The sequence below is a fragment of the Anabrus simplex genome, chromosome X (assembly GCF_040414725.1).
Source record: "Anabrus simplex isolate iqAnaSimp1 chromosome X, ASM4041472v1, whole genome shotgun sequence".
NCBI classification, from domain to species: domain Eukaryota; kingdom Metazoa; phylum Arthropoda; class Insecta; order Orthoptera; family Tettigoniidae; genus Anabrus; species Anabrus simplex.
The window spans coordinates 170,132,168-170,150,647 of record NC_090279.1 but is presented as its reverse complement, the minus strand read 5'-3'; the positions used below and the strand labels follow the sequence as shown (position 1 = coordinate 170,150,647).

Genomic DNA, 18,480 nt, shown 5'->3' with positions numbered 1-18,480 from the left:
TAATTCACTATCCAATTCTGGTGGTTCCAAAGATGAAGTGACGAATTGAAATATCAAAGGTAGCGATGATCCGTCTGCAGAAGATCTGGAAAGATAATAACATCACAATCAATACAAAAAAGAAGCTCGTTGAATCTCTAGTCTTCTCAGTCTTCTTGTATGGCGCAGAGACGTGGACCATCCTCAAACGTGATCGTGAACGAATAGAAAGCTTTGAAATGTGGTGGTGGAGGAAAATGTTAAGGATTCCTTGGACAGCTAATCGCACGAACACATCAATCCTGAACCAACTTCAGATAAAAGTTCGTCTATCTTGTAAGGTTTCTCAGCGGATTGTACGCTACTTTGGACATATAATGCGCCGAGATGGTAGTCTTCAAAAGCTGATTGTTGAGGGCAAAGTCCAGGGAACCAGACAACGAGGACGAGTACCAACGCGATGGATTGACATGGTGAACGGCCCCCTACAGAGTTCTCTCAGAGCAACAACAATGAATGGCGGAGTATGGTTCACCGGCTAGAGGGCTGAATATTAAGATAGTCACGATGCCTCAGTCATGAGGCAAAACGAAGGAGAAGAAGAACAAATGATATGATTTTGTTGTAGTACTTCAAAAAGGTGGATAGTGGTATATATAAAAGCTCTTAGAATCTGAGATTATTAGTACTGATATGGATTTTATGAGATCTAAGGAAAATAAAATAAATTAAAAATAAGAAATAGAAAAGTGAAAATGGTAAGGTAAGTAATATTATGAGGCTCACTTTAATTTAGCCTTGTCATGAAGTACAAGAGGAAGTAAGAACCGAAAATTGAACATAGGTAGGGGATAGGAGGGGGTAAGGGAGTAAGGGGAGTAGTATAAGGTGGGTCAGGGGGGTGTTGTGGTAAGGGCAAGTAGCGCGAGAAGGTGTTGTGTATTACATGGAAGATTGAACGCCTACTTGTCAACTTGAAGCTTTTGAAAACTAAGATAAGGAAGTCAAAAAGAAGGTTAGGGTTTTCAGACAAATCGTTAAGGTTTTGGTTAGGATTAAAATATTGATCAAGGTGTATTAAACAATTGTCAGTGATATCAAGAAGAGGGCCTTTGTTTAGGGTACTGATAATTTCAATGTCTTGGTCTAATGTAGTGAAATGAATGTTTTACGTCCTGCATGTGTTGCCCTATAGCTGAGAATTTATTGTATTTTATCGCGTAAACATGTTCTGAATATCTAATTTTGAAGCTGCGTCCAGTTTGTCCAATGTAAGAAGAATCACAGGAGTTGCATTTAAAACGGTATATGCCGGATTTTGAAAATATATTAGTTCTGTTTATAGATTTGGAGTTATCACATCCATGTTTCTATTGTTAGTTTGAAAGGACATTTTGGAATTATGTTTTTTGAAGATATTAGCAATGCAATAAACGTTTTCATTGAAAGTGAAAGTAGAGTAAGCTGCTGGTTTAGGATTGTCATTTGAGAGCGTTGTATTTGTTCGGTGTTTAAATTTATTGATTATTCGTTCAATAAAAAATCTGCTGTAACTATTAAATTTAGCGATGGAACGTATGATATTAAGTTCTTTATTTAATTTTTTTTTAGATAAAGGTATTTTGTAACCGCGGTTAACCATACTGTTGTAAGTGGCACATTTATGTGATTGTGGGTGTGAGGAATCTTGTCTTATGGTAGTAGCTGTTTGTGTGGGTTTCCTATAAATCATATAAGATAAAGAATAAGGTAATCTGCTAATTGTTATATCTAGAAAATTGATTGAACTGTTGGATTCAGTTTCAAGTGTAAATTTAATATGAGGATCAATCTTGTTGAGATTATTAAGAGTAGAGGATGCATTAATAATCCTATCATCTAGAATTACCAATGTGTCATCCACATATCTTGCCCCAAAAAGTATATTCTTGAAATTATCGTTGTTATCAATAAAATTGTACTTCAGAAAATCTTGCTAGGGTACATATTGACAATATCAAAAGAATGTAAAGAATGGTGTGGCTGAATTTCAAAGTTGTTCAGTTTTTCAATTAGCTCAATAGTACTTTTAATAGACTTTTTTGATAAAAACTTATAATTATTCTTTAGAAATTTCTGAATGAATTGGGCTAATTTTTATAGCGGGCTGGGTCTGTAAATAATGATTGGGCGAATGGGGACATCAACCTTGTGGATCTTAGGAAAAGCTTTTGCAGTTGGTAGACCTGGATTCATGTTCAATAACTTTGTTTTCTCATAATCTGTGAGTAGGAAAGAGGTGTTTTTTAATGTTTGCTTAAGAAGACACTGAATCTGTTGAGTTAGGTCTTTAATTATTGAAAAAAAAATTGCTGAAAAAGTTTTTGGTTTTTTCAATGTATTCAATTTTATCCATAACAATGGCTGTGTTACCCTTATCAGCTTTTGTAATGATGAGATTATTATTTTCAATTTTCTTTTTAAGCTTGAAAATGAGTTCTCTTTCAGGGAAAGTGTCTTTTAATAGGTTTATTATTTGTAATAGTGGTGTGAATCTTATTTAATTTTTTCTTTACATCTAGTCTTACTTCGTCTTGTAAATCTATGGGCATTTTACCGATGGCTATTTCAGATTCTGTAACTAAATTTAAAAATGTATTAACTTTATTTGTGTTGGGCCAATTATGTTTAGGGCCATAAGAGAGGATCAAGTTGTCATCATCATCATCTAGAGTTGTTTTTGATAAGTTGACTACAGGTGGATGGAACTTCTTTATTATGTTGTCAGGATTGTTCCATTTTTTTTTTTGGTTACTTTAGTAACATTTCTGCTTAGCGCTGAGTTGTTTTTGAGTGTGTTAAGCTTTCTATCTAAGGTACTCTGTTTTTTAGATAGTATATTGAACAATCTGTTGTCAACTTGGGTCTGAAATATGTCCCATTGAGCACTTGAGAGTTGTTGAGCTGCTTCAAGGTGAGACTCAGAGTCGACTGTTTAGAAAAGATTTTTTCTTATAAAGGAACTTAATTTCGTTATTTAACCAAATCTTGTTAACTTGGGCTTGAGTTCTAGAATGGACAGAAGAAATGTGTTTTCTGTTATAAGTTTTAAGAAAAGTGGGAGTTAATTTGTGTGCGATACATTGTTTAAGAAAGTTAATATCTTTGCCTATTTTTGCAATCTTAATTTTTAGGCTCATGTAATGATAGGCCTTAGATTTTGCCTGCTAAGCATAATTTAACAACAATTGTGAATTATACTGCATCTTTTTTAACCTCAAGATCTACAGCAAGAGTGCTCAAGAACCTAAGATATCTACAAAAAATTATCTTCACTTAAAAGTGCTACATGAACTATTTTTAATTCTTTAAGAAAAGTGTCATAAGTGTTTCAATTGTGTTGACCTCTTGTCATTTTTGTATCGGCTGATGATGACATGGACATATGTCGAAACCGGTCCCATAACATATTAAACATGTTGCTACATTAATTTTTGCAACTATATTATTGTATTGAATAGGTGGAACATCTTTCTCTTTTTAGCATTGAAATTGTTAGTTCAATACGGATCAGTGATGAAGATTTTTCCTATTCCCATTGTAAATATTGATTAAAGCAAGCAAGTAAGCAAGCAAGCAAGCAAGCAAGCAAGCAAGCAAGCAAGCAAGCAAGCAAGCAAGCAAGCAAGCAGCAATCGATCGGCTACTTTTCTTCATCGATTGGAATAGCCAAAAGATTTATGCATCATATTTTGAGTATTTCTGACGATTTTGCCAAAATATGTTTTCACCAGTAAAATAGCACATTTTTGCAGAATTTGCACCAAAATTGCATGTTCATACTAATTTTGCATTTTGAGTCACAATTCACATGTTGTTACACTTCTATTTATGTGTAAAAATGATTTTATTCCACATTAAAATTACCGTAGGCTTGGATTCAGTACAAGATTTAAAAAATGTGCATTTATCGCAAATACGATTTTCTCAGGTCCCTAATTATGGGTAAGTGATGCGATTCTTCCCAACCTTTAACATTTATCTCCTTTATGAGTGGTAAGGCCTCCTTAGAAAATACTACTACATCAATAGCACTACCACCAGTTTCTGTTATAAATGTTAAATTACCCCTTTCATCTCCTGGCCACCACCCATTTAAAATATAGAGTTCTTCTGCTCCACATAGTCTAATAATTTTTTGCCATAGTTATTATAACCTTTATCTTGACTAGTTCTTTTTCCAATTATTATTTAGGTTTGCAATCCTCGCATTGAAGCCCCCCATTATTACAATACCTATGTCCTCGTGCATATTCTTTAATCTATTTATTTCTAATGCTAACTCAGTGAAAAATTCTTTGTCTGCCAACATCGAGCCCTCGGGAGGACTGTATACAAAACCAAGACATAGATTAACATCCCTCTTCTCTGTTTTATCCTTGTTTTCACACAAAGTATTTCTTCCATATCTAATTCTATTATTTCAATTTTCTCCTTTATTTCTTCCCTTATCAAGGTTAATACCACTGAGATATCTACCTTTACGAGTGCTCCTGCCCCTTGTCTTGCTATACGCTTTAAAACCTTCAATATGTACTTCATATACCAGTGCTATCTAACTCTCAACAAACAATGATATGCATTTCTGCCATTAATAATTTCATCTGTTCATTTCCTAACTTATTCAAAAAACCTTCTATATTGACTGTACCAATATTCAATTCTAGTTATTTCTTACTTTTACCCTCAGTCAAGTTACTTGTCTTACTTCTAGTCACTCTCTTTTTCTCCAGTTCTAATAATTTCTTTGTCTATATTGTCTTTCTGTCCTTTGCCCTTCTTAGCCCAGAAGTCTGTTAAACTCAAAGATTTACCACTCCCTGCCAGAGTCTTGCTTCTGTCATCAGATGGTCCGCTGCTCCCTGAATTCGTGTCAACTCGAAAAGTCAGCGGGTTGTCCATCCCCCTCCACTGTGCGTTTGTCACTCTGCTGTCTTCTGTTCTTCCATAGAGTAGGAAGGTCGCTGTTGTCATCAGATTGTGTGTTGTCAGCCAGTGTGCAGGCAGATGACTGGCAAATTTCTTGCTCTATAGACAGCTGATGAACTTCCTCAGGCGCTGAACTCAACTGCATATCCATTTCCCATAGCTATGCAATTGACCAAATACGCAACCACTTTCCGTCACCTACTACAAAACGTTTGCCTCTTATGTATGATTTTATTCCATAATTCCTAGTTTTTACTAGATAAAATTGCAATAATCTCTGTTCCATGACAGTCTCTATACATGTCTCTTCTCACCCAAATCCTTTCTCCTTTTAAGTTCCTCACATTGAGGATGACTTTGTTCGCCTTCAGAGCCGAAATCAGTATAACTTTAATAGGTCTTTTCTCTTTAACTCTCCCCAACCTATGAATTTAATCAATGTCCTTTTCTTTACCATTTACCTTTATATGATTATTTATACCAAGCGTGTTTTTTAAGTAAGGTCCGTTTTGTTATAGACACTAGTAGTTCGCGCGCATATCGCAACGAGCGTGTGCATCGTGTACCGGCATGCCTCGGGAACAACTGTGCTCAGTTTCAGCTCTGTAGCTAACCTGTACGGTTCTGTTCTGTGCTTTCAAAAACAAATTTCCTGACGTGTCGAGGTCAGTGCTTTACAACATTGTTTCTGAACACCTAAAGTTCAGGAAACTGTGCTCCCGTTGGGTCCCGAAACTCCTAACAGAGGACCAAAAAAACCAAAGATTTGAGTGTGCGATGAAGTTCTTGACTAGTTATGATGAAGAAGCAACAGAGCATGGAATGGACACACACACACTCGCCTGTAAAGGTGAAGGCCAAACAGAATCTGTCCCAGCGCAAAATCATGGCGTTGGTGTTTTGTTGGTCGACTTCATGCAACGAGGAACTACTATCAATGCAGAAGCATACTGCCAAACCCTGAGAAAGCTACGCAGAGCGATTCACAACAAAAGACGTGGCATGTTGGGAATTGTCCTTCTCCATGACAATGCAAGACCTCGCACTGCAGGTCAGACCCGCAATTTATTGGACAGTTTTGGCTGGGAAGTTTTAGACCACCAACCTTACAGTCCTGATCTTCCGCCGAGTGATTACCATCTGTTTCTCGACCTCAAACATCAGTTCAGTGACAACCATTAATAATAATAATATTTTATTGCAGCCAATGGCCAAATGATATTTACATTAATACACAACATTAGTCATCTCTGCAGAAGGCTATCATCGATTCGCGCCGACAAGTACAGCTCATGGCATGATATCGTTCACAGCTCTTACCACAACGTTCACATACACAGTCCGTGTCTGGTTGATGGAACTTCTTTGTTTTACACAGCTTGTAATGAAATCCGTGTATTGCAAAGCGTGTAATCATGTGTCTGAGCTCAAATCCTCCTGCTTGCCAGTCTTTGTAAACCATTGCGTCCGTCGAGTAAAATTCGCTCCATATGTCTCTCTTCTTTGCTCGTAATTTCTCTATGAACTGTAGATATGTTGGTGTAGTTGGTAGTGGTAGGTGACAACGGACATCTTCTACATAGAAAGGTTCGCGGGTTAACTCATATACAAGCCTTGAAGGCGTATACTTCGAGACACAAAGTGCCTTTTTCAGAAACGTAGCTTTCACTTTTTCTAATTGCTCGAACTGTTTCATTTTTAGATGCGGCCATACAATTTCTAATCCATAGGTGATCACTGGTGACACTTTGAGGTCAAATATTTTCAGGGCTGTTTTGATAGATAGCTTATTCAAATTCTGTATGTCGTTGATGGCTCTGATTGCTGCATTTGTCCTGTCATTGATGTGGGTAGAGAAAACATTACCTCTAGTTTGTAGTGTGACCCCCAAATACTTGAAGTTCGATACATTCTTTAGAGGTCTCCCCTGTATATGAAACTCTGATGCTTTCCCTCCTTTCCTAAATGTCATTGTTACTGTCTTTTCCTCATTTAACTGAAGTTCATTCTCTTCTGTCCATTTCACCAGCGCGTCAAGTGTCTCTTGCAGTTTCTCGCTGGACCTCGAGGCAATCACGATATCGTCTGCATACATATATATGCTTGTTTCTTCAGGGATTACTTCTGTGATGTCCGCCGTAGCAATTATAAATAGTAGTGGGCTTAGTGGATCCCCTTGTAGTACACCGGTGGTTTGTTGAATTGGGTTGGACTTCGCTATTCCGTCACTAATTTCTATGCAGTTTGAGGCCAGTATGTTCTGAATTAGTCGTTTGAGACTTGCATTGCTTCTCATTAATCTGTCTAGTTTCTCCATTATAATTTTTCGGCTGATAGAGTCGAAGGCTTTGGAGAAGTCGACGAAAATGGTATACAGCTTGCCTCCCGCTCTAGTTGTACCTGCTTCAATATCATCCATTAGACACTTGATGGCCTGAATCGTGTTCCTCCCTCTTCTAAAACCGAATTGTTCTTCTGGTAGTTTGGAATCGACTTCTCTAGTAAGGCGTTGACATAGGAGTTTTGTTAGGATCTTTAGCATAGTACATTCGAGAGCGACGCCTCTATAAGCGTTTGGGTCTTCAGTGCTTCCCTTTCCTTTATATATCATTTTGACTGTGGACTTTCTCCAGCTGCTTGGAATCGTTCCTTGCCTGAGGCATTGGTTCAAGACATATGTTATTGCTTCTTTTAGTGTCGGGAAAGCAATTTTGATGTGTTCATTGTAGATATTGTCCGGACCGCAAGCCTTATTATTCTTGGAGCTGTTTATAGCATCTTCGACTTCCTTGAATGTAAACCGTACAGTGTCTAGGTCTCTTTCTCCCGTGGGTGTTTGAGTTAGAATACTGCAAGGACGTGTGTCTCTTGTACTTAATACGTGGCCCACATGCTTCTCCCAAACCTCAATAGGAATATTTCGCGGATATTTTGGGCGTCTTGGGTTAAGAGCTTTATACGGGCATTGCTCTGCTTTTTCTATCAATCTTTGTTCTTCCTGCTCCTGAAATAGCTTTTTCTCCTGCTTTACGAGTGCCTTATAGGTCCGCCTCTTGTTGGCGTAATCTTCCAGTAGATTGGTGTTTGGGGCTTCAAGGGCTGCGTGCAGCGCTTTCAGTGCAGTCTTTCTTGCCATGTAGCAATTTCTCCTAAACCAAGGCTTTGCTTTCCTTTTAAATGTAGGCTCTGAAATGACTGTGCCTTGTAGTAAATTTTCTAGCTTGTTGGCCGCTTCCTCCAGGTTGCCTTCCACCACCATCTTCACAATTGCCTGATTATCTGTCTCACATAAATCGTGCTGGAGGAATTTCCTCGATATCATACGGGTTTCAATCTCCTCTCGATCATAATCACCTTTAATCAGAAGCATGGTTTCTACCATCTGATGTTTCCTTACTGGGTTTAGGATAATTTTCTGTCCTATTGGTTTTAGTTTACCCAGGTTTGTAAAGATCAGGTCTATGGTGCTGGCTCCATTATGACATATGTATGTTTTGTCATCGCTTCTATTAACCATGGATAGTCCTTCCTCTTCCAAATATTCTAAAACTTCTCTTGATTTTTGCGAAGGGACATCTACTCTGCAGTTGAAGTCACCCGCAAGGATGATGCCGTCATTTCTGTTTGTTGTGCTCAAGGCTGTGCCTATTTCATCTATGATTTGGAGAGAGTTGAAGTCCGGTTGGAAGTACGCACAGATGAAAATACACAGTTTAGTTTTTACTACTAAGACATTATTAGTTCTATATATAGCTTTAAAGGGCAAGAATTTCGGCGTGAGGAGGCATGTGATTCCTCCTTTTGGTCTTCCTGTGAGTCCTTGTTCTGCTAGTACGTTAACTGTGTAATGCTTGTTTGCTGTCCACTCTGAGGTCAGGAAGGTTTCTAACATTATCACTGCGTCGTAGCGATCAAAGATATTCTCTGGCTCTAAGTTGGTAACATTTAACATGCCTTCAACATTCCATAGTAAAAGATTCACTTCTGAGACTCGCATTTGCCATGAAGTTTCACTGTCTCTTTGAGCTGAAACGAAAGGGCCGAAAAATTACGCCCGTTGGCCAGAAAGCTGGCTCGTAGACGTAATCTTTGCTTTCTAGAGGAATTCCGACCTTGAAGGCTTTATTTTCTCCTTTGGTTCGAAGTTCTTCACATTTAACTCCATCTTTGATCCCCCCGTCCCCCAAGTAGTCGATTACATCATTTGGAGTTATGTCCTGGTGTACTCGGCCTATATAAATCCAAGCCATCCTGTCTCCCGCCCTTAGTTTTAAGTTGCCTTTGGATGTTATAGCTGTCCCTCTTTGTGTTCTTTGTGTCATTTTGAGTCTGGTATTTTCAGCGTTTGCAGGTTCGGTCCCATCGCTTCTCCAGGGGGTAGTGTCGCCCTCTCTTCGCACGGTAACTTCATGCGGGCCAGCATCTGTATAGCCATCCGTATCTTTCCTTTCCCATCGTCTGATGACTCCCTTCTGAGCTTCGTTCGCGTCCTGTCTGGGTGTTGGTTTAAGTTGTCTCGTCATCTGAGAGACAATCCTATTTCCACGTTTGCTTGCGTCAGGCTTAAAACTACTGTTATCTTCTTCCACTATCTGGTAAACTTCCTCCCTCATCTGCGCTCCATCTCGCTTTCCAGTTTTCCATGACTTATCAAGATCGCCCTTCCCTTTCTTTTCATTTGTGTTGATCTTAGTAGCTACAGCGGACGTGTTTATAATTATCTGCTCAGCTGGGGAGATCTCATATGATCGTTTTTCATTATTCACGCTGTTTCTGCGATCTTGCGGGGGGTGCGCTACTTCATCCGCTGGCCTGGTCTCCTTTTCACTTATGCTCTTCCCTATATCTACTTCTGCCTCCCTTCCGCGGTTTCTTGAGGAGTTGTTCTCTACGAATATCAACTTCATATATTGCTTCATATCTTCTATATCTTTCATCATTCTGAACAGAGTGCTCTCATAATTTCCCAAGCTTTTCATCTTTGCTTTACATTCATCACATACCCATGCCAATTTGCAGTTAGTTCGTTTTAAAGTATCGAATTCCCCCTGCGTTAAGCCAGCACATTTCTTATGATGCCAAGCTCTGCATCCTTCGCATTCCACCGAGTAGCAATCACTATCAAAATCGTTCTTGCAGGTTCTGCAGAAACCCTTTAGATCGCTCTGTGTAGCTATTTCAGGCATGTTGAAAACTCTCTAAGTGGCCGTGGCTACGACGACAAACGAAACAAAAGAGACTTAGTTCTTTTATAGACAGATATATCACGCACTAGTATTACCGCCGTGAGAGCGCACGTTTAAGTTATTCGGTATACTATATATACTACCATATACTATATACATATATATCAGAGGATGTCTGTCCGCATTTAAATACAACTGTGCAGGTATGCAATCTCCTCCCCTTGTGATTCGCCATGTGCAACTATGCTTTCTCTTTCCAGTGTGGGTCGAACTTTCCTCCACCCTTGATACAAGTATGCGGTCTCTTCCTCGTGTGATTCCCTACGTGCAACTACGTTTCCTCTTTGCTGTGTGCATTAAAATCTTCCACCACCCTCGAAACACTTATGTGTTTTCTCCCCCGAGTGATTCACTAAGATTTTCTCTTCACGTGGGCGATCTGTTTGTTTCTCCTCCGAGTGTTTCCCTAACGTTTTCACTTCAGGTGGGTGATCTGTTTCTCGTCTTACTTAACCTCACTAATTTCACCCTGGCCGTCTCTAGATTTTGTACTTGTATTTTACTTTATACACTGTTATTTACTATTAATTCATGATTTATATTTGCAATATGCTCCTTTCCTGTTCTCTTGTACTCTGCCTTACCTCGTTTAAGACATGACCGACTATAGTTCTCATTAATTGATTGCTGAGCGGCAAGCCACACACGATTCACACGACCACTCTGAATGACAACCATTACAATGACGACGACGACGACGTGAAAACGGCAGTGAACTCTTGGTTGTCGGAGCAGGCGGCAAGTTTCTATGAAGAGGATATTTTAAAATTGGTTACGAGGTATGATAAGTGTTTGAACAAACCTGGCAACTACGTCGAAAAATAGAGTGAAGTATGTACTTTCTGAAAATAACCTTTCGTTGTGTACTTATTTTAGCCATGATCGTTAAGGCGCTGAAGTCTAAACGGTCTGACACCGAGGTTAGCCGGTTCGAGTCCCTTTGGTCGAAAAAATTTTCACCATCAGAATGTTGGCCACATTCTCTGAGCCTCTTTCCAGAAACCGAGACTCCACACTGCCAACCATTGAAGAAATAAGGGAGATCATCAAGAGCCTAAAGAACAAGGCCTCAGGTGAAGACGGTATAGTAGCGGAGATGTGGAAACATGCTGACGAACAATCCATACGAAGCATCCATCAGAACATAGAGGATATTTGGGCAACGGAGATCTTACCTGAGGAATGGACCTCAGCGGTAATCCATCCTCTACACAAGAAAGTTAGTAAGATTGACCTCAACAACTACAGAGGCATCTCTCTAATATCGGTTACATACAAGATCTTTTCTAAAGCCCTGCAAACCAGAGTGGTCAGTCAACTGGATTCCCAATTAGGTGAATATCAGGCCAGTTTTCGCGCAAATAGATCTTGCACAGAGCAGATACAGAACCTCAAGACAATCCTGAGGTACAAGAATCATGGCGGACACCAATGGGTAGTCACTAGTGGACTGCCAGAAGGCATATGATTCAATAGATAGGCAGACCCTCTTCTCCACCTATGGGAATTAGGCCTGGATGAGAAGACCTCCAGACTAAACCAGGCTATGCTGAAGAACACCACTTCCAAAGTAAAGTTTAGAGGTGAGCTCTCAGAGAGTTTCTCTATCCAAACGGGAGTTAGACAAGGTGATGGAATTTCTTGCATTCTCTTTAATTGCGTTATAGAGAAGATTATCAGGGAATGGACTGCCACATTACCTCCAGGAAGTAGACTGAAAATTGGCTACAAGAAAGATAATCTCAGTGTACCTTGCCTGGCCTTTGCCGACGACCTTGCCTTATTAGCCAACAACGTAGAAGAAGCTACTCACCAGCAACACAGCCTCTATACCATAGCAGCTTAAACCGGCTTGAGGGTCAATATAAAGAAAACTGAGTTCATAACTAACATAAAGGGAGTCCCACATACAGGGTGTTTACAAATGAATATCGGAGTTTTAACGCCTTATAATATTGAATACGTTAAACTTACAGTTATACATTATATGTCAAATGAAAGAGCAACTCAAACAGTTTTGTTTGTTGGCACCAGTGCGCATGTACGTGCAATGGTTTCGCCGCAGTTCGCTAGACAGCGGTAGTAGCAAAGATGGGGACTAGTGAACAGAAAGCTTTTTGTGTTTTGCAGTTTGCAAAGACAGAATCTGTAGTTACTGTGCAACGTGCGTTCCGCATTAAGTTCGGTTGTGATCCTCCAAGTGATAACAACATTCGCAGATGGTATCATAAGTTTGAAGACACCGGTTGCCTTTGTAAAGGGAAGAGCAAGGGACGACCAAGATTAAGTGAAGAGACTGTTGAGCGAGTGAGAGAGTCATTCACTCGTAGCCCAAAGAAATCAGTCCGGAAGGCTAGTCGTGAATTACAACTTCCTGCGTCGACCGTTTGGAAAGTTGTAAGAAAACGCTTACAGCTACGTCCTTACCGTTAACAGTTATTACAGGCTCTAAAGCCGGCAGACCACAGATTACGTGCCAACTTCGCAAACGACATGTTGTTACATGATTATAAGTTTATGAATCGTGTTGTTTTCAGTGATGAATAGGTCTTTCACCTTAGTGGACATGTAAACACTCATAATGTGCGCATCTGGGGCTCAGAAAATCCTCACGAGTTGGTACAAATGCAACGAGATTCCCCTAAAGTGAATGTTTTTTGTGCCGTATCCCGGCGAAAGGTTTATGGGCCTTTCATTTATGGTGAACGTACTGTAACTGGTACTTCTTACCTCGATACACTAGAGCAATGGCTCTTCCCTCAGTTGGAAGAAAATGAGCCAGAGAACTTAATTTTCCATCAAGATGGTGTGCCACCTCACTGGCATAACGACGTACTACTACCGCTGTCTAGCGGCGAAACCATTGCACGTACATGCGCACTGGTGCCAACAAACAAAACTGTTTGAGTTGCTCTTTCATTTGACATATAATGTATAACTGTAAGTTTAACGTATTCAATATTATAAGGCGTTAAAACTCCAATATTCATTTGTAAACACCCTGTACTATACCGTTGGAAAACACCACCATTTGTAAGGTTCCTGCAGTGAAGTACCTAGGGGAGTGGATTTCAGCAACCGAGAATGATACATTAGCAATAGACACCAGATGCACCATGTTGGAAAGGATCTACCATACCTGTAAGAGCATCTATACATCCAAGTGCCTCTCTAAGAACTTTAAACTCCAACATTACAATTCAGTAGTAAGACCGTCCATACTGTATGCCTCTGAGTGTCTTCTGATGAACAGAAAAGGTCCACTGAGGAAGCTAGAGCTCAAGGAACGAAAAATACTAAGGAGGATTTTCGGACCAATAAGAGAAGGGGATGGTACTTACAGGATAAGGCACAACAATGAGATCTATGACCATCAAGAAGACATAGTTACATCCATGAGGAAGAGGCAATTGACTTTCTATGGGCATTTGACTCATATGAGTACATACAGACTTACCAGCAAGATCTTTACCACTACAGGCAGAGGGAAAGCGTCCAAAAATAAATGGATCACCACAGTGAAGTCCGACTTAGAACAGCTGGGGATTTCAGAACAAACCATACAGGATCGTGATTTATTCCGGCAGTATCTTTCAAGGTGTCTTTCCAGAGTCTCTCACCAGCAGACAGAGTACAGGCACCACCCGACCGAAGTGGAATGAGGAAAGGAAACAAGCACACAGCCAGAAGTTCAAAGCTTTCTGGGCGAAGAAAAAACAGAATTTCCATACAAGGAGTCGAAACGAGCCCCGTCGTCCTCAGTAGGCCCAAACAACAAGAAGAAAATCATTGCAATGTCAGAGGAAGAATCAATTAAGTGATAATTCATGTTCAATCACAAGGTCATCAGTCCATGCAATCCCACCTTCTTTCCCCCATAAAAGTCAGGACGAAAAATAAAGCCTAGGGTTTGAATATAACACTAAATACATTTCGAGTATCCTGAGAGCATGGAATGAATGTGGTTCTAGTTAGAAATATATTCCAGTGTCATTTATTTGAAATATGGTTCCTAATCTGACCTTGTGTTCACCACTGTGTGCCAGATTATTCCGGCATTGTCAGTGCTTTTGTTCTTTTACTAAGGATTGTTTGTTTATTTCTTAAGGCAAAGATTAGTGACAGGATTAATCCATCTATTAAGTGAATTATTTGAACTGAATAAGACCGATCAATTTTGTAAAAATGAGCAAGTACCAACAAAGGAAATTATAAAACTGTAACTTAAAATGTAATTAACGTCTTGTAAGGCTTATTTAACAGTCAACTCAAATATTCAGATATTAATTTAAGGATGTTTATGACTCAAATATTAGTTCGAGTTTGTTAACAAAAAAAAAAAAAAATGAGTCAGTTGAGAGACTATATTCATTTAGAGAACATACATTATGATGCTTAGATGATGTCAAATATGCCTAGAAAATCATCAACAAACAAAGACGGGTTTTTTTCTGTAATATAGTGCACAAATTACATTTACGGATAGCATGGTCATCGACCACGTGTACAAAGTTGGACATGTAATTCTTTTGTGAAGTAATGCAGCTGGCATTATGTTTACAGACATTGAAATGACTTTTCATGGGATAATTTATTAAGATAGATCAATTATCCAAGAACAGGATCCAGAACAGAAAACCAGTAAAGACAAGATTAGGAATGAGAAAATTCAAGAAGAAGTAGGAATAGATGATTCTCTCCTCAATAAGATTCAGATATCAAGACTGAAGTGGTTTGGTGAAATGAAGAGGATGCCAGTAAAAAAGAACGCCAATGAAGGAATTTGACATAAAAATAGAAGGAAGACGACCCGTGGGAAGGCCATGAAGTAAATGGATAGATTTAGTTAAGAACGATGTACTGCTGAGAGATCATGGTTGGGACAAGTTGGTGGAGGAAGAATGGTACAAGGACAGGATGAGATGGAGGAGGCTCATATACCACACCCGGGAAACTGGAGATAGTTTAGGATGATGATGATGCGGAAGGAGGTTCTTTCATTTATTTAATTTTGCGCAGCTACAATATATGGCTGATTTTATTATTTACTTTTTCTTGTAGAATATTCCAGAAGAGTCACTGTCATAAAAAAATCCAGCAATCTGATTTTGTAAAAACATACATTTTTCTGAATTTGTAAATTCGTGAGTCATTCAGGCAACGTCTAGTAAGAGGCTATTTTTGTTAAATCTTAATTTTTGTGTTGTGCATATCTTAAATGTCAAGCCCGTTTTAAATTTTCTTTTCGTTGCCGTCAACCCTTGTCCTTTAAATGCCTCTAACATTGGGACAGCTAGGAAAACGAATGGTCTATATTGGGATCTCTTGTATGTAAAAGTTTCAAACAGATTTATTAAAAACCACCAATCCAATACTCTACAATCCTTATATTTAGGATACAATTGTTACATAGATGTGAAAATGGTACATGTTTCGCTTAACATAGTAAGTTTAATACTGAAGTTACTGGCACCGTATGTCAAATTTTCAAGAAATATCATTTAGTATCAAATTTAACATGAAAAATGTTTACAAGAAAGTGAAGAGTTTTATAGAAAAACTAATCCTAATTCATTATTCTTTCTCCAATTAACGGCAAGACCACGGATGGATACATGATGTTCTTTGTTTAGATCAGTTTCGGTACTCTCGATGACGGCAGAATAGTAGATGATCCATGCATACTATGAACAACTATGGTGACAGATTACAGCCTTGTCTAACATATCTATCTACTCTGAACCAAGAATTAATTAATTCTATCCTCAATTCCCACTGCAGCCTGATTATCTCAACATAAATGCCTTTGATTGCCTGTAATAACGTATCCCTAACCTCATAATCCAGATGGCCAACATCTTTTCCCTCGGTACTCTATCTACATAAAAAAAAAATAAAAAAAAAAAGCGTAATGTTACCTGTTTATTCTTGTAGAACATACCACAGCGAAGACACATGTGAAAGGATGATGGTTGCTGGGAAACTGCATGACGTAGCAAATGTCTTTTCAAATCTGGACGTGAGTGATATCTCCTACTGCATGTAGGACACTGAAATGGACGGTCTATATTGGCGGTATGTCGTGCATGTCGTGCGTTGTGCACATGGTACGCTGCCATTGACTGGAACTGCTTGCTACATCGGAGACAGGTGTAAGGACCGGTGCCTGCAACTGCAACATAATTCTAAAAAAAAAAAAAGGAGAGAGGAAATACTTAATTGACTGCATTAACATATTTTTTGAAAAATAAATTCACATTATGCCCAATCAAGGAGCACAATTTAACTTTTAAGCAGATAAATTTGCTTTCTTCTCTTCCCCGAATCTCTTTATCCTCTTGCTGAGATTTTCCTCCCGTTCTTCCGTCCATGCAGTCTTTGTTCCAATCTTGGGATTTTCAGCAAAGTGATGTTTGCTCACCAACATTCTGTCCCATAAAATTTTGTCTGTTATGCTGATTTCTTGAAGGACTTTTTCAATTTTGATTATCCAATTATTCTTAACCTTTAGAGAGGATTGCAAGATATTAAAATCATTCTGTATCGACGGTTTTCACTTTACAAAGGAAATTTAATATGTCCTCCTATTCAATACATACACATCTCCCTCTTTAGATGGAGTTAATATCAGTCATACATGTTTCAACTCGTTTGAGCCATCTTCAGAGCATAACTGATGCTAAAAGAATATGTTAAAATACAATGAAGAAAAGAATGAAAACAAATGAGACAGGATGGAATTAAAACAATAAGCAATAATAGCGAGGTTGTAGACCTCTTAGTCTAAACGTACAGTGTGTTACAATTAAAAAAACAAGGATGAATTCACTGTGCTAAAATTTAAAATTACAGTCTGTAATGATACTTTACAACAATTCCACCCACCAGTATTTAATCTTTCCAACACCAACTTAGATGAGGACGATATAAGAATTCTTTCGAAAGGTCCAAATGCACAACTGGCCTTGCTTCAACTTGGCCTTTACAGCCTCCAAACTCGTAATTGAATCAGAAGTTGCTATCAGCAAAATGCCATATGACCTACAAGACGAACTCAGAATGGACGTAAAAAAACAATTAAATAAAAGTTTTTTCTCAAAAAATCGTACCGCGACATCTATCACAAAAAACAACAAAGATTCCCTCACTGAAAGAAAACACATTCTCAATCTTAAAAAGAAAGTCAAAGATAACCAACTCATTATTACAAAGGCCGACAAAAGCAACACAACAGTCGTTATGAATAAAACAGATTACATTCAAAAAACCAAACATTTCTTAGATAATGACTCCTTTTCGATAGTTAAGAAGGACCTAACACAATCAATTCAAAGACAAATGAAACAAATTTTAAAACACACATCTTTTCTCCTCACTGAACAGGAAAAACAAAAGTTAATCACTATGAATCCAGGTCTGCCAACAGCTAAAGCACTACCCAAAATCCACAAAACCGGTGTCCCTATTCGACCCATAATAAACTACAGACCAAGTCCTTTATACAAATTATCTCGATTTACCCAACAATTTCTTAATAAACATTATAATTTCTCATCAAATAAATCCATCAGGAACACTGCAGAATTAGTAAACAAACTACACAGTTTCAAACTTCAACCATATCATTCAATGCACTCCTTTGATATAGTCAACATGTATCCCAGTATAAAAACCAACTCATTATTCCCAATAATCGAAAAAAACTTACTAGCTAACAATCAACTAAGTAAACTTGAAGTTCAAGACTTTATGACTATCTTAAGATTACTAATTAACAATAATTATTTCACATTTGATAAGATCATTTACAAACAAGATGGTGTGGCAATGGGTTCACCGGTCTCAGGAATTTTAGCAGAGATCTACCTTCATTTCCTAGAGCACACCGCCATCGACAATAACATCAAATTTGCCAATATCCAATTCTGGGCTAGGTATGTGGATGACACACTTATAATCCTAGATGAACGCTCTATAGACGCGGCGCCATCCACCCTCAAAAATCTTAATAACATCGATCACGACATTAAATTTACCTTAGAATCAGAGATAAATAACTCCATCAACTTTCTGGACCTAACAATCAATAGGCACCCCTTTTCATTTACATATAGTATTTATAGAAAGCCCACTCAAACGGCCACTACTATAAGAAACGACTCACTACATCCTCAAACACATAAAGCGGCTACATATAATAGCTTGGTAGATCGAGCAATCAAGATTCCGATGTCCAGAAAAAACTTAAATAAAGAACTGAACACCATTCGTTGTATAGCAAAATTTA

General features: G+C 38.5%; 1 protein-coding gene across 1 annotated transcript in view; it reads right to left on the bottom strand.

Annotated features, from left to right (window-relative positions):
- Positions 1–18,480, bottom strand: part of LOC136886749 (gastrula zinc finger protein XlCGF46.1) — a 50,039-nt gene that overhangs the window by 7,332 nt on the left and 24,227 nt on the right. The window contains exon 4 of the mRNA XM_068230941.1: positions 16,112–16,378. Coding sequence (XP_068087042.1) covers positions 16,112–16,378 — 267 coding nt within the window. The remainder of the gene's footprint in view (positions 1–16,111; positions 16,379–18,480) is intronic.